Source organism: Schistocerca nitens, chromosome 4 (assembly GCF_023898315.1).
Source record: "Schistocerca nitens isolate TAMUIC-IGC-003100 chromosome 4, iqSchNite1.1, whole genome shotgun sequence".
NCBI lineage: Eukaryota > Metazoa > Arthropoda > Insecta > Orthoptera > Acrididae > Schistocerca > Schistocerca nitens.
Genome location: NC_064617.1, coordinates 985,331,819 through 985,349,512, shown reverse-complemented (window position 1 = coordinate 985,349,512; position 17,694 = coordinate 985,331,819). Strand labels below are relative to the sequence as shown.

Genomic DNA, 17,694 nt, shown 5'->3' with positions numbered 1-17,694 from the left:
ATCTACAACCAGTAGACAATGATGACAACAGTGATGGAGATGGAGATCAACGTTTTGAAATGTCATTGTATGGTGTATATGACTTTTTCGTTATCTACCTTTAGCAAATAAGTGTTTAACTAACACAAATCATTAGACATTACTTCAAATTTTCCAATAACATACGCATGATATGTAACTACAATATTATTCAATATATTAGTAGCTTTTACATTGAATTCTGCAGAAACCCCACTAGTGCAATCCATTTTCCTTCTCCACACCCAGAGAATATCAGTTCTGATAGCATTCCTGATGTCTACAGGATATTTAGACAAAAGAAAAACGAATGAACAACTTATCGGACGAAGACACTCTTTTTTTTGTTTTCTCAACATTGTGATTTTTCTGACTAATGGGTTTTTTGCTGACAAACCTTCAACTGAGTGTGAAAGAAACTAAGATATTTTAATGTTATCAAGAAACTGCCTAAAATTTCTATTTATAGTAGTAGCTTAACAATATAACTTGGTCCAAATCAAAGGCTGTAAACTAAGAACTAAGAAAGGGAACACTGGAAGCTACTAAATAAAGGAATTTTATTGTATTTAATATATACTATAGAAGTAAACATTCGAATACACTTAAAAAGAAAATGTTTTTACTGAGTGGAAAATTTTAAGAAAGAAGTAGACATGTAACACATGTTTCAATTTTTGCATTATAATCTATTTGTGTGTATGTGCATATGTGTGTGTGTTATTTTAATATGACTTTTTTCTTTTTATATGTGGCTATGTAGGCTATATAACTATATTCACTGATGAGCCAACAATGTTTCAGTCAAATGATTTTACATGACAATAAACATTCTGTTATGTTCTATTCTGTTCTATACCTTTTCATTTGTACAAATGGTATGTGCACTGTTTATAAATAAAATATCTTCTCTACTTGATATTTCTTGTATGTAGTTGAGTCACTCATTGCTGGAGGATATGTTCCTGGAAACTGAGGAAATTTACAGTTGACATTTTGCATGCAATATTTTGATTACTATGCTACATTTCTTCGTTAAATGTTGGTAATTACGTCATTATATATTCTCTAGACTTTAACTAGTCAATTGAGACTGCATGTTGAGCTTTACTTGTTTATTTGTTTATTTTCCATGTTATGCATTTGTGTGCAGTCTATGTCATCATGAGTAATGTACAAGAGGCTATATAAAGCTTTACTAACATGTTAGGAAACATGTATACTATGATGCTACTCGAAATTAAGATACACATAATGAAAGAAGATAGATGATGAAACAACATGGGTGATACACAAAACATTCTCCACATTGTTAAGTTACTTCCCAAGGAATATACAACAAAAGCACTGATGGTGTGCACAACAATTTTCCCATTGCGATTAATAGTAAAATATTAGCAGAACATTATTTAGGTGCTTGCATATTAATTATGCACATAGAACAAGAAACTAGAAGAAACAAAAATGGTTAGAATGGCGGCTCAAATGTGTCAACTTTTGGTCAGTTTTAGATTCTTTAAAAGAATAAAACGCTAAGTTTTTCAGCCATTTGAATCCTTATTTTTACAGGAATTAAGAGAGGCAGCATGTGCCTGCACAGATAACGCACTGAAAAGCCTAATACTTACATATTTGTAACTGCACTTTTTTTAACTTCGTGTTGTCTGTCTTTAAGTTTTGATGTGTGTTATAACTATGAACAATTTGCCTATGGTTATATCTGTAGGAATTTCCCGAATGTAAAAACTGTGATTGTGTATATAGGGTATTGGGACTGGCATTAGATCTAATAGTTTGAAATAAAGGAAATATGGTATAGCACTCCAGAGATGCTCCTGACGGCTTTCTTCTGTCAACTAATTTTTTCCTGGCCCCTGGATCTTTACACCATAGACAGACACCATAGATTAGATAATGAAATAGATAATTTGTGGAAGCTTTTGAGACATATGTTCTTTGTGACTCTCCCAAGTTAATTTCGTGTCTAGGTATATGTGAAGAGTTTGGTAGAAGTGGACTCAACATCAACATTGCACAAGTTGAAAGAAATATTTACAGTTTTTTCGTAGTTAACAGGTAATCCATTGTCATCACGCTACATATTGGGCAATCTAAGATAATCTTTACATTGTTCCTTCAGTTTATTTATGTCGTTTTCAGAACTAATGAAAGTTGTATCACCTGCATAAAGCATCGATTTGCAAGTCATGTTGCTGGGTGCATCATTTATAAATGTTGCTAACAGTCATCGCACAAGCACTGATTCATGGGGAACATCTCTGGTAACATTCGGTAACTGTGAATTTTGATCATTATAGTTTAAAATTTGTTTCCTGTTACCGAAAAAATCATTGAATAAGGGAGAGTTCCAGCTCTATAATTCTATAACATAATAGTTTCTCCAGTAATATTCTATGGTTTACGGACTCAGATATCTTGTTCAAGTCCACTAGTGTGGCTTTAGCAGATAATTCTGATTCAAAAGAGGAATGCACAAAAGAAATATTGTTTTCAACAATTTTAACCGTTAATACTTCGGACCTAAACCCATACTGAGATTTAGTCAATATATTAGATTAGATTAGTACTTGTTCCATAGATCATGAATACCACACTTCGTAATGATGTGAAACGTGTCAGGTTAATAAAAGGTGTCTATACAAGATATTACATTACACAAAATATTACATGACACTTAATACTTTTAATTTTTTGTGGGGTTGGGGAAATTACCCACTTACTATATCCAAAAATTGGGTAGGAAGTTACCATTAAGAAATTCTTTTAATTTCCTTTTAAATGCTATATGTCTGTCTGTCAGACTTTTGATGCTATTAGGTAAGTGACCAAAGACTTTTGTGGCAGCATAATTTACCCCCTTCTGAGCCAAAGGTAGATTTAACCTTGTGTAATGAAGATCATCCTTTCTCCTAGTGTTGTAGCCATGTATAGTGCTATTACTTTTGAATTTGTTCAGAGTGTTAATAACAAATTTCATAAGTGAATATATATATTGTGAGGCTACAGTGAAGATCTCTAGCTCTTTAAATAAGTGTCTGCAGGATGATCTTGGACGAGCTCCAGCAATTATTCTGATTACATGCTTTTGTGCAATGAACACTCTTTTACCCAATGATAAGTTACCCCTGAATATGATGCCATACGAACCATAGGTAATGAAAATAGGCGCGGTAAGCCAATTTACTGAGATGTATATCGCCAAAATTTGCAATGACACTAATAGCATAACTAGCTGAACTCAAACGTTTCAGCAGATCCTCAGTGTGTTTTTTCCAGTTCAGCCCCTCATCAATGCATACACCTAGATATAAATTAATTTTTTGACAAATAAATTCAAATATGCAGTTGTATCTTTTACACAACGTACACCTGTTCATAATTTTACTCCCTCTACACAGCATTACATTTATTATTGGGGTTTTAAATGAAGTTATTATTTGCTCTACATTTGGGGAATCTTACTTCTGATCTGTAGCGTCTTTTGAATGTAATTTAATACAATCATTTTCAACGTGTAATATTGACTATTAGGTCAATTATCCATATTTAGTGGACAAAAATGAATTACCAACTCTGCTGCATTGATAAAATGCTTATATTTTGCTGAATAACATATGTTCCCTTTCTCAGAACACATTTTATTTCATTATACATATGTTCTCTACTTGCTGGTACTACAAGGTGAGAGATTTAGTGGAGGCTCTATAGTAAATGATTAGTACATTGGAAGTCAGTTCGAGAGGATCAGGCTTCAAATTTCTATCCGGTTTTCGGCGCTTAACAAAATATGATTACAATATCAATAAGTGACAGTCGAAATCAATCAACTCTTACAAATTAGCTGTATGTGACAGTTTGTAGGAATATGAAATGGAATCATCACATAAGCTCAGTTGTGAGAAAGACACGTGGATGATTTTGCTCATTTATTTGGTGAATTCCAAAGTTGCATAACGTGAAAGTCAGAATGGTTTCATTGAAAGGAGACATTGCTGCTTCCTTCTCCACTCTCAAATTGTTTGCAGTCGTCGGCGTTAGGCTCTAATCTGCTAGCGCTCCTAGTATAAGGTTATACTTCCTCTGCACTCTTCAGACAATCGCACCATTCGTGTAACGGAGCAAGGCCCATGTGTCCTTGAAAGCTGCGCATGACGTCATCATGATGTCATACGCGATGCTAGCGCCAACACAGGAACGTTTCGAGAGATATGGCAACGCAGATTATTCAAACATTTGTTTCTTTGTTCAGAGATACTTCCTGAATAAAGTTTATGGCTTTCGAACAATCCGAACTCTTTAGTAACGGTTAAAAGCAGAAAATATCGTAGACCTTTCTATCATTATATGCAAGTACTGAGAGGAGAACTGGCAACATCGCCTGTTCCAACTCTCTATATACTGCGCATTATTTTTTTGACGCAACAGTAGCGCAAAAAGAGTATGTTGTGTTGTCTCCTGAATGGTATGTTCTTCGCATTACACAATCCTGACGCGAACATGCAAATTGCACAAGGAACTATGTTGGAGGTATGGTAGGGAATATCTTTGTTATGTTGTGCGACAAATGTTTGTGGCGCGTTTGGCGGGTGACGTTTGTTTTGTTGCTTTGCAGAAAGAATGCAGATTTTATGGATTGTTGCAGAGGTGGTGGTTGTTAATAGTAACGGTGTAAAATAACAGAAAGCGAACTATATAGGAAGTTATACGAATATTTTGATGTATATGCTTGCAAAGGGAAAGAAGAAATATGGATGAAGAAGGGGAGGAACCCTTTGTAGCATTGGACTCTTTACTAGAAGTGAATCTTGTTGAAGATACGACTGCTGGAACGCCTACACTTGGTGAAGGAGGTAATATGAAGAATCAGTTATATTTTAGCGTTGCATTATACATAATTTAAAGAATGATGTAGAGCTATCTCTTTTTAAGCATCTGTTAAAGATGCCTGTTTGGTAGGAAATTAATGGGTTACGTTTCGTAACAATCCGTTGTTGTTGTTTAAGAGAATTAGACTATCGTATAAACCAATTTTTAAGAGAGTCGCTTGTCTTTTGCTAAATAAAAAACGTGACAACTTTATGTTGCCGTGGTATACAATGTGCAAGACCTCGGTTTACTCTGTAGACCAGTCTTGTCGCAGCAACAGATTACATTGCTAGAACTGTGGATTAGCTTAGATTCAGTTTTTCTTCCATAGACCCAAAACTGAATTGGCTCACGTGGGTTTGGAACTAGCCATAAAATCTAAAATAAAATATCTGGATATAATACTTACTATTCTTCTCATTTGTCAGGAGATTGTCAAAATATGTGAATACACTACAGTGAAGTGGAACTGCTAATATTACAGAATTAATACCCTTGCAGAATGAAGCATAATTATGCACTTTTAATAAATTTATTACACACAAGAGAACATTCTTTAATGTTGTGACCAAGTGCTGTGAACACCAAAATCTAACAGACGTTTTTACTTAAGCTGATCTAACAGTCCCTGTTAAGACATTCATCTATAAAGTAGGGGTTCCTTACCAAAACTGTCTTTCAAACTCTGTTTACACTGTATTTTATCTGAAACCAAGTTTTTAATTTTTCTTGGCAATTTATTGAAACTGTATGTTCCTGAATATTGGTGAGTGAATTTAGGTCTTCATGTAGATTGTTATTCCTAGCATTGTTACTATGTTTTGAGCTACTGGTTGGAAATAGACATATTACTTGCAACAAATTTCATTAAGGAAGAAATATACTGAGAAGTAGCAGTTAGAATACAAAGTTCCATAACAGGATTGTACATTACATTCATGAATTTAGACAGCAAATGAGTCTCATTACATGCTTTGTACACTGAAAACTTTTTCTCAGTTTGACGAGTTACCCCAGAATATGATCCTTTATGTCATGATTGACTGACAGTAGTCTGAATACGCAAGTTTTGTTATATCTCCTATCTGTGACCTTATTTTCACTGCAAATACAGGCTTGTTTAGGCACTACAGTAAATCTGTGGTAGCCCTTTCCTACTGAATGTATTATCAAGTTGTAATACCAGAAATTTAACTCTGCCAGCGTCTTCAATCAGCATGTCTTCATATATTATAACTATGCTGGTTACAGGATCTGAACTGCATAGAGTGGGTCTTTTCAAAGTTTAATTACAGTGAATTGCTTTTAAACCCTTTATTACTGTCAGTGAAAATTTGATTAGGAGCGATCTCGAAATACGTACTTGACATTGCTACTTAATGCAATGTTTGAGTCATCTGCAAACAAAAGAAACTTTAAGCATCTGGCATTGTAACAGACAAAAGGTCATTTCTGTACTGAAGAAAAAGCAAGGGACCCAACATGGAACATCAGGAACACCTCATGTAATTAATTTCCTATCAGATTAAGACTGATTGCTTACTCCACAAGTATTTCTGCTTACTCCACAAGTATTTCGCAATGACACTCTTTGTTTCCTGTTTGGTAGGTAAGACTCGAGTCGTTTTGCAGCACTATTAGTGACACCATATTTTAATTTGCTTAAGAGATTGCTGTACTGTGATTCACACATTCAAAGACTTTTGACAGGTCACAGAAAATGCTAGTAGCCTCTTATTTGTTATCTAATGAATTATGGACGTTCTCACTGTATGTATAAATAGCCTTCTCTATATCGGATCCATTAAGAAAACCAAGTTCTTACTTGGACAATATATTACTTGCAGTCAGATGCTTAAGGAGATGCTTGAACACGTCCTTTTCAGATATTTATGAAGAAGCTGGCAAGAGTGAAATTGATTGATACTTTGATGGTATCTCTTTGTCCCCATTCTTTTAAAGAGGCTCAACTTCAGCATATTTTAGCCAGTCTGGAAATGTTCTGCCGATAACAGATTGATAACACAAGTAACTTGGATAGAACTCAACTTGCATGAGCACTTTTGATTGACTTTGTTGATTTGTTGTCATAACGAGTAGAATATTTTGATTTTAAGGATTTTGCGATGAATGCTACTTCCTTAGGGAGATGTAAGTGTTCATTTTACTAAAATTATTTGTAAAGACTGGTCAGATATTCCATTGCACTGTTCACTGCACCTGATAACCCAGGCGGTGAGTTACAAAACCATAGTACTTCTTTAAGAGGTTTGCAACACTACATGCTGTTTCTTGTTGTTAATCATTGTGTTTTCCAGTACCTTATAAGCGCTGTCATCAGAAATGACCATAGTCATTATGATATGATCAGTTAAGCAAAAGTTCAGTTGTGATTATGTTTTCTAGATCCTTTGAAAGATGGCGGTCTAGAGAGCAGGCCTAATAGGCTTGGAGAAGACATTGTGAACAGTAACATTAGTTATGCTAAAAATACAGGGCTGGATAATTGTGTGCCAGACTGTAATTTGGATCCTATTCAGATTGCATGGGGAATGGATTTGGAAGAGGATACGTTCTACAAGGATCTCTTCAAAGGTAAGGCTCAGAACAAAGTAGGTTCAACACATTTTTCATCCTACATTTGCTGACAGAATAGACTAAGAGTTTCTGTGATTGAATGTACATATTCCGACATTTTTATACCATTTCTCTGTAGAGTAACTCATTTATCGTGCAGTATTTGAAGGGTTGCATGCTAGTTGCTTTGGTTGAAGAGCATTGCAAGAGAACACGTAGGCCCTGTTACGCAGCATTACTCTGTTAGTGGGAATTATAGATTTTGTAGTGACCTCCGATCTTGCTGTAAAGACACAAAACTGGTGGTTTCACACCCATTAATTGAAATTGATAACAGTGAGATTTTCGGGGAAAATTCAAGCCGAAAGGAAAGGCACATGGAAAGTGGAGGTGCTGTATTTGTTGCATTAGACAAAAAACTCAAATCCACCAAGATATAAATTGAAGCTGCATGTGAAATTGTTTGGGCAAGACTCAGTATCAGTGGTGGGAAAAAAATGATAATTGGTTCCTTGTGTTGCCCTCCAGACTCATCTCGTGATGTAACTGAAAACTTACGAGGAAACCTCTGTTCACTTATACATAAGTTCCACAGTCATACTGTTATCGTCTGTGGACACTTTAAATCAGCCACCATTTAACTGGGAAAATTTTGTTAGTGGTGGGCGGGATAATCCATCCTGTGAAACTTTACTAAATACCTTCTCTGAAGACTACATTGAACAGATAGATAGGAACCCCAGTGATGAAGGAAATACATTGCATCTAATGGCAGCAAATAAACCTGACCTCTTCGTGGATGTCCACATTGAAACCAGTATCGGTGACCATGATGCGGTTGTGGCAACAATGATTACCAGCGTACAAAGGACAACTATATCAAGCATAAAGATATATATGTTCAGTAAACTGGATAAAAAATCAGTAATGTCATATCTCAATGAGGAACTTGAAACATTCAAAACAGGTCAGCAGCAAGTTTAAAAGGACAGTTGATCATGCAGTGGATAGATATGTACCCAGTAGAACAGTTCATAATTGGAGGGAGACTCCATTGTATACAGTCACTGTAAAGAAACTTCCAAAGAAACAGAGATTACTGCATAATAGGTGTAGAACAAAGTGTTGGTCTGTAGATAGAGAGATTCTGAATGGAACTCATTCGGCTGTCAAGACAGCAATGTGTGATGCATTCAGTGACTACCGTTTGAGAACACAATTCAAATGACATTTCACTAAATCCAAAGAAATTCTGGTTATATGTAAAGGCTGTTAGTGGCACGAAAGTTAGTGTCCAGTCCCTAGCGAATGAGGCAGGAACTGAACTTAAGAGTAGCAAAGTAAAAGCTGAAATGCTTACCTTTGTTTTCAAATGTTTCTTTATAAAGGAAAACCCAAGAGAACTGGCCCAATTTATTCCTTGTACCACTGAAGAGATGAATGAAATAAGTATTATTGTCAGTGGTGTTGAAAGACAGCTGAAATTGTTAAAATTGAAGAAAGCTCCAGGCCCCGATGGAATCCCTGTCAGAATGTATAATGATTTTCGGCTGAGTTAAGCCTTCTTCTCACTGTAATCTATCATAGATCCGTCAAACAAAATACTGTGCCCAGTTCTCGGAAAATGCACAGGTCACACATGTCTACAAGAAAGGTAGTAGAAGTGATCAACAAACTACCGCCCAATATCATTTGCATCGATCTGTTGTAGAATCTTAGAACATATTCTGAGCTCAAACATAATGAGATATCTTGAACAGAATGACGTCAATGCCAGTCAACATTGTTTTCAGAAACATCAGTCATGTGAAACCCAACACGCACTTATCTCATGTGACATACTTAAAGCTTTGGATCAAGGCAGCCGGGTAGATGCAGTGTTTCTTGATTTCCGAAAAGCATTTGGCACAGTATTTCACCTACGCTTATTGTCAAAAATATGATCATATGAAATTTGTAACTGGATTGAAGACTTTTCGGTAGGAAGGACACAGCATGTTATCTTGTATGGAGAGTCTTCGTTAGATGCAGAAGTAAATCCGGGTGTGCCCTGGGGAAGTTCATTGGGATCCTTGCTGCTCATGTTGTATATTAATGACCTTGCAGACAGTATTAATAGTAAAATCAGACTGTTTGCAGATGACACTGTTATCTATAATGAAATACTGTCTGAGAGAAGCTGCATAAATATTCAGTCAGATCTTCATAAGATTTCGACCTGATGCAAAATTGGCAACTTGCTCCAAATGTTCAGAAATGTAAAATTGTGCACGTCACAAAGTGAAGGGGGGGGGGGGGGGGGAAGTTGTACCACATGACTGTATTATCACTGAGTCTCCAATGGAATTGGCCAACTCATACAAATACCTGGGTGTAACACTTCATAGGGATATGATTAGATTAGATTTACTTTCATTCCAATTGATCTGTAGTGAGGTGGTCCTCCAGGATGTGGAACATTTCAGAAAAAACAACAATACATGACAGATATTTACAACTAAAACAAATAAGCTAATGTACCATTCCACAGGTCCCAAGTGGAATGATCGTCATTTTTTAATGAACACTATATGAAAGTCATTTTACAAATACTAATGCACTGAATTTAAAATAAAAAAGTTTTTTATTTATTTATAAGGTAATAAACATGTAATAAAACTACTATAATACTTATTTACAATGAACACATTACTGCACTGAAATTGCGCAGAAGTTATATTGTACTTATATATATATATATACACAAATCAGTTGGTTTTACTGAGAAATTCATCAATGGAGTAGAAGGAGCTGGCCACCAATAAATCCTTTAGGTTTCTCTTAAACTGAATTTCATTGGTTGTTAAGCTTTTTACGGCTGCTGGCAAGTTATTGAAAATGTGTGTTCCTGAATAATGCACACCTTTTTGTACAAGACTAAGTGACTTTAAATCCCTGTGAAGATTATTCTTATTTCTAGTATTGATTCCATGTTGGTTTGAAAAAGTGACATATTTTTAATGACAAATTTCATTAAGGAATAAATATATTGGGAAGCAGTAGTTAGTATCCCTAGTTCCCTAAACAGGCTTCTGCAGGATGTTCTTGAGTTCACACCACATATAACTCTTACTGCACGTTTTTGTGCCCGGAAAACTTTAGCTTGGCTTGATGAACTATCCCAAAAAATAATCCCATGACATTATGGAAAGAAAGTAAGCATAGTATGCCAGCTTTTTCATTTTTATATCCCCTATGTCTGACAAAATTCGCATTGCAAACAGAGATTTGTTAAGACGCTTCAGCAGTTCTGTGGTGTGCTCCTCCCAGTTGAATTTATTATCAAGCTGTAATCCCAAGAATTTAACACTGTCCACTTATTCTATCTTCTTGTCATCGTATGTTAGACATATACTCGTGGGACACCCCTTACAAGTTCTGAACTGCATGTAGTGTGTTTTTTCAAAGTTTAGTGTCAAGGAATTGGCTAGGAACCAGTGATTAATGTCCACAAATTTTTATTAGCTGATATTTCTAAGACTACGCTTGATTTGCTATTTATTGCAATGTTTGTATCATCGGCAAACAAAACGAACTTGGCATCTGGTAATGTTACTGATGAAAGGTCATTGATATACACAAGAAAAAGTGAGGGTCCCAAAATGGAACCTTGTGGGACCCCACATGTAATTAGTTCCCAGTTGGATGATGCCTGATAGCTTGATACATGTCTCTTTCCTAATAACACCCTTTGTTTCCTGCCAGAGATATAAGATTTGAACCATTTTGCAGCATTTCCTGTTTCACTATAATACTCTAATTTACTTAAAAGGATATTGTGATTTACACAGCCAAATGCCTTTGACAGATCACAAAATATACCAGTTGCCTGCAATTTTTTGTCTAATGAATTAAGCACATTTTCACTGTAAGTGTAGATAGCGTTCTCAATATCAGAACCTTTTAGAAATCCAAACTGTGACTTTGACAGTATGTTATTTGAGATAAGATGGTTATAAAGCCGACTATACATTACTTTTTCGAAAATTTTTGAGAATGCTGGCAACAGTGAAATTGGACGGAAATTTGATGCTATTTCTTTATCTCCCTTCTTAAAGAGTGGCTTAACTTCAGCATATTTCAGCCATTCAGGAAATATTCCATTGATAAATGACTTGTTACACAGATAGCTTAATATGTTACTTAACTCAGAATCATATTCTTTAATTAACTTTGTTGATATTTGATCATACCCACTAGATGTTTTTGATTTCAAAGATTTTATGATGGACATTATTTCTGTTGGGGTAGCGAGGGTCAAATTCATATTATGGAAGTTGCTTGAAATTTCTGGTCTGAGGTATTCCATAGCAGCATCTACCAAACCTGACATCCCCATCTTTTCAGTAACAGTTATAAAATGTTGATTAAAAAGTTCTGCAACACTATACACATCTGTCACCAATGTATCATTTACTCTTAATGATATTTGTTCCTCTTCATGTCTGGTTCTACCGGTCTCCTTCTTCACTATATCCCATATTGTCTTTATTTTGTTATCTGATATGACTATTTTTTCGTTGTAATATATTTGCTTTGACATCCGTATTACAGTCTTTAATATTTTGCAGTATTTCTTGTAATGTGCTATAGCATCAACATCGGAACTGTTTCGGATTGACAGATACAGTTTTCTTTTTGTTTTACAAGATACCCCTATTCCTCGTGTAATCCATTGCTTTTTTTGTAGACTTTGCTCTAACCTTGGTAAGTTTTGGGAGAAAACAGTGTTCGAATAAGGTAAGCACTTTATTAGCAAAAGTGCTATATTTTTCATTCATGCCATGAGCACTGTAAACATAAGTCCAGTGAATGTCTCTGAGGAGTGTCCTAATATAATCAATTTTTGGCTTATTGATTACCCTCATGAGCTCAGATTTAACAGATTTTATATCCTGTTCAGTATTAACATTTAACAGAAGGAACTGCATGTCATTGTCTGAGAGGCCATTGACTATTGGTTTTGTAATATAATTTTGTTCATTGGACTTTTCTATAAAGATATTATCAATGGCTGTTTCTGAGCAAGTGGCTATCCTAGTGGGGAACTTTACTGTGGGAATTAAGTTGAATGATAGTGTTACTAACTCAAATAAGTTCTTATTGGGAGAGTCTTTCAGGAAATCTACATTGAAATCACCAGCAACCACTATTTCTTTGTTTTTGGTTGTTAAATGGGCCAGTACAGCTTCAAGGTGGTTTACAAACAGATTAAAGTTACCTGCAAGTGCTCAATATACACTTAATATTATGAAGGATTTTTTGTGAAATTCTAATTCTGTTGCACGTGCTTCCATATGCTGTTCTAGGCAAAATTTATGAATGTCTATGTTCTTAAATTTATGACAGTTCCTAATGAATGTGGCAACTCCTCCTTTCTCCATTTCTGATCTACAAAAGTGAGATGCTAACCTAAACCCAGTAACACTTAAAAGTTCTATACCAGTGGTCACATGATGTTGAGAGAGGCAGATTATGTCAGCTGGGTTTGAAGACTAATTCATCTATGCAGATAGTTAATTCATTAATTTTATTTCTCAGTCCTCGAATATTTTGATGCAATAAAGATAGCTGACATTTCACATTGACTGAGTTAAAATTTGGTAGAGTTATAATATCTGTTGACTGTTGAAAATTCTTAACCAATAGCTGTTTATGCTGATGTAATAAGCTAGAATTATGTTTTTTGTTTCTTTCTCAAACTTAAGGTTTGTCTCAATTCTAACCTCTCTTAAAATTTGCTTTCTTTCTGTCCTCCCTACCCTAAAAAAGGGTCTTTTCTGAACCCTATAACCACTGTATTTTACCACTCATGACAGTGCCTCCCCCCTTTAACTTTCCTGCTATTTCCCCAGCCAATTTACCCTTCCCCTTCCTGTTGAGGTGAAGGCCATGCCTAGTATAATCCCACCTACTGAGAGAATCAACAGGAACCACACCAATGTGTGACCCTGCACCCGAAATAAGCAGCCGTTCCAACTACAAATTAACTCTCTTGACAGAAAAGTTCAAATGAGGTTGGTCATGGCGCCCAAGAGCAGATACAAACTCAACACTAGTATGCTTCGATGCTGATACAATCTTTGCCAGGTCACACTCTATACTGTACCGAGGATCTCTGTCAATACTGTTACCTGTCCCACCCACTATAAGCACGGTGTCTTCCTTAGTGAAATCTTTGCAAAGTGATCCTAAATCCTCTGACACTTGCTCCAGACCAGCACTAGGTTTAAAAAAAATGGTGACCTGGTATTCTGATCCTAGTTCATCCTGCAAAAGTTGGCCAACACCTCTTCCATGGGAACTACCTAACAACAACACTTTCTTTCTCTTTACTGATTTCCCTACATTCTTACTTTTCAATTTGCTGCTGAAAGTTTCTTGTGCCCTGTCTACACCTGCAACTGCTTGAGGCTCACCAGCTTCTAACTGAAGCAACAGGTCAAATCTATTTTCCACATTCACCATGAAGCTGTCAAAGTTCTGGGCCTGTTCCTCCTGTTGCCTGTTGCCACTTCCCACCTCTCTTTACCCTTCTCCCTCCTTAACTTGTCAAGATCTCCCCTGGCCTTGTGTAACTCAGCCTGAAGGACGGCAACTTTGCCCTCCTATTCTAGTATCTTCTTATCTCTACTACAAATCCTACAAAACCACTGATGAGTCTCATTTACTTCCCCTATTCCCACGCCACTACAGTCACCCACATGGAAAAACTACAGCACCCATCACACCAAAGCCCCGACCTACGGCAAGTCAAGCACTTTTCACTCATGATAAACGTAATGGTTTATTAAGAATAAGTCAGTTAAGTTACAGATAAACACGAAAATTCGGTTACACAAATTTGGCCTATACGCAACTGTGTGTAAACAAAAACAAAAGTGCAAAGTTTCTGAAACAACAACTTAAACTTTACGCTACTTTCCGGAAATGCTAGTTAAATAATGAAGAGGTACGCTAAGTTAAAGTGTTGGAGAGGGCAAGGAACAACTAAACGAAATTCTATAGATTTGCTGTAGCAGAACGTGAACAGAAAATATGACTGTACGGTCTTTTCGCGTTTTCTGCTTTATTACGTAAAGAAAAATGAAACTTTTAATGGTACACTTAAAAGGCACACTAATACACCTATTTACCACGTAATCAGTACTAATCTATATGTTTTATAATCTTTTGACTTATCTTTACGAGAACACCAAAACGCGCGCTAGTCGCCTGGCTACAGGGCTGCAATGATCACAGAGATTCATTTGTGGGTGAAGCAGGTGGTGGACTAGAGTACTGGGGAAGTGCAATTAGGCTACAAGAGAAATTGTTTAAAAGTTACTCAGGTGACTCATCCTAGAATGTTGCTTACATGTCTGGGCCCATACCAGATAGGACTAACAGGGTATATTGAGTGTATACAGAGCAGGGCAGCATGAATGGACACAGGTTTGTTTAATTTGTGGGAGAGTGTCACAGAGATTCTGAAGAAAGTGAATTCGCAGACTCTTGAAGAAAGATGTAAACTATACTTAGAAAGTCTGTTAGGTACGCCCCTTTATAAAACCCCTATTCTTTCGGCCACAGGTCGTCCTATCTTCATGTAGGTATGTCTGCCCTATATACTTCGCAAATCCTGGGTACGCCCCCCTATGTCCTTCCTGAGTAGGCGTCATAGTGCATTACCCTAGTACATATTCCTGTGTATACTATATTTAAGTTTTCTCTGGTAAAAATAAAAATCTATTCTACACTTTGCATTCACTTTTTACTGCATTTACTCCCTAGAGTCCTATTCTACTTCTCAACTTCTGAACTCTTAGTGGATACTGTGTCTATATATACTATTAAAGTCCCACTATCCTACAATTCGTCAGTGTACTTATTAAGCTGACATTCCCTCTGTGTGTGTGTGTGTGTGTGTGTGTGTGTGTGTGTGTGTGTGTGCGCGCGCGCGCGCGCACGCACGCATGCATATTTCCCTTTGTACACATATTCTTTCCCCTACAATACGTGGCGATTCTCACATCGTGACAGGCTTTTTAGTCTGTAACTTCAATGTTTGTGTTTAAATGTATTTTTGTATGTATGTGGATGTGTGTTCGTGTAGTCAGATTCTTCGTCCTTCTTATCTAAAGCTAAGATGTAGGTTATTAGAAACTAAGGAAAAAAGAAAGGACTTCATCGATAGAAGTTTGTGAGTATGGAAAGAGAGAAAAATAGATAGGTCCTCAAATGAGAAGTAAGAAAGGGGGAGAAAAAAAATAGATATGGGTGCTAAGATCTAAGAAGAGAAAGAAGATAGCTCCAAAGACAGGAAATCCTTCCCCCCCTCCCCCAGGATCCCTACCCCTCAGGTACTTCGGTGAGACGTCGGAGGTGGTTTGGTGTTAAATCGTCTCCTACATAACGGACATTCCCACCTTCACCCTAGAGGTCCCCGAACGGTATCTTAGCAATCCTATGGAAACGGCAAATGGTGAAGAATTGGGCACACTTGTTTGCGAGGGATGTTTGAAAGGTGTGATGTGTTTTTTTTGTTAGCAATGATTTATTTACTCTTGTAAACCATGCTTTTATTTACAATACCCACCCCTTTCAAAACCTATACAAACCCTCCCATTTACGTCACATCTCATAAAAGGTATTTTCAAGTTGCCGCCGCTCATACCTCACCTGTCTTTCAACAACATCTTTGCCCCTGTACTTCTGCCTCGACTGACATCTCTGCCGAATCTCTTTGCCTTTACAAATGTCTGCATGTGTCTGTGTATGTGTGGTTGGATATGGGTGTGTGTGTGCGAGTGTATACCTGTCCTTTTCTCCCCCTAAGGTAAGTCTTTCCGCTCCCGGGATTGGAATGACTCCTTACCCTCTCCCTTAAAACCCACATCCTTTCGTCTTTCCCTCTCCTTCCCTCTTTCCTGATGAAGCGAAAGCTAGAATTTTGTGTGTGTGATTGTGTTTGTTTGTGTGTCTATCGACCTGCCAGCGCTTTCGTATGGTAAGTCACATCATCTTTGTTTTTAGATATATTTTTCCTGCGTGGAATGTTTCCCTCTATTATATTCTATACAAAATAGAAAATTTATACACTATAGTATCACAGTTGTTTAATTATTCACCTCATATTATATTATCCATAAATACAGAGTTATTACAAATGATTGAAGCGATTTCACAGCTCTACAATAACTTTATTATTTGAGATATTTTCACAATGCTTTGCACACACATACAAAAACTCAAAAAGTTTTTTTAGGCATTCACAAATGTTCGATATGTGCCCCTTTAGTGATTCGGCAGACATCAAGCCGATAATCAAGTTCCTCCCACACTCGGCGCAGCATGTCCCCATCAATGAGTTCGAAAGCATCGTTGATGCGAGCTCGCAGTTCTGGCACGTTTCTTGGTAGAGGAGGTTTAAACACTGGATCTTTCACATAACTCCACAGAAAGAAATCGCATGGGGGTTAAGTCGGGAGAGTGTGGAGGCCGTGACATGAATTGCTGATCATGATCTCCACCACGACCAATCCATCGGTTTTCCAATCTCCTGTTTAAGAAATGCCGAACATCACGATGGAAGTGCGGTGGAGCACCATCCTGCTGAAAGATGAAGTCGGCGCTGTCGGTCTCCAGTTGTGGCATGAGCCAATTTTCCAGCATGTCCAGATACACGTGTCCTGTAACGTTTTTTTTGCAGAAGAAAAAGGGGCCGTAAACTTTAAACCGTGAGATTGCACAAAACACATTAACTTTTGGTGAATTGCGAATTTGCTGCACGGATGCATGAGGATTCTCTACCGCCCAGATTCGCACATTGTGTCTGTTCACTTCACCATTAAGAAAAAATGTTGCTTCATCTTTGAAAACAAGTTTCGCACTGAACGCATCCTCTTCCATGAGCTATTGCAACCGCGCCGAAAATTCAAAGCGTTTGACTTTGTCATCGGGTGTCAGGGCTTGTAGCAATTGTAAACGGTAAGGCTTCTGCTTTAGCCTTTTCCGTAAGATATTCCAAACCGTCGGCTGTGGTACGTTTAGCTCCCTGCTTGCTTTATTCTTCGACTTCCGTGAGGTACGCGTGAAACTTGCCCGCACGCGTTCAACCGTTTCTTCGCTCACTGCAGGCCGACCCGTTGATTTCCCCTTACAGAGGCATCCAGAAGCTTTAAACTGTGCATA

The 17,694-nt window shown here is 37.0% G+C and overlaps 1 protein-coding gene across 1 annotated transcript in view; it reads left to right on the top strand.

Moving 5' to 3' along the window:
- Nucleotides 1-4,279: 4,279 nt before the first annotated feature.
- LOC126253694 (uncharacterized) overlaps nt 4,280-17,694 on the top strand; it is a 103,593-nt gene continuing 90,178 nt past the window's right edge. Inside the window, exons 1-3 of the mRNA XM_049955220.1 lie at nt 4,280-4,566; nt 4,652-4,889; nt 7,312-7,500. Coding sequence (XP_049811177.1) covers nt 4,787-4,889; nt 7,312-7,500 — 292 coding nt within the window. The 5' untranslated portion in view covers nt 4,280-4,566; nt 4,652-4,786. The remainder of the gene's footprint in view (nt 4,567-4,651; nt 4,890-7,311; nt 7,501-17,694) is intronic.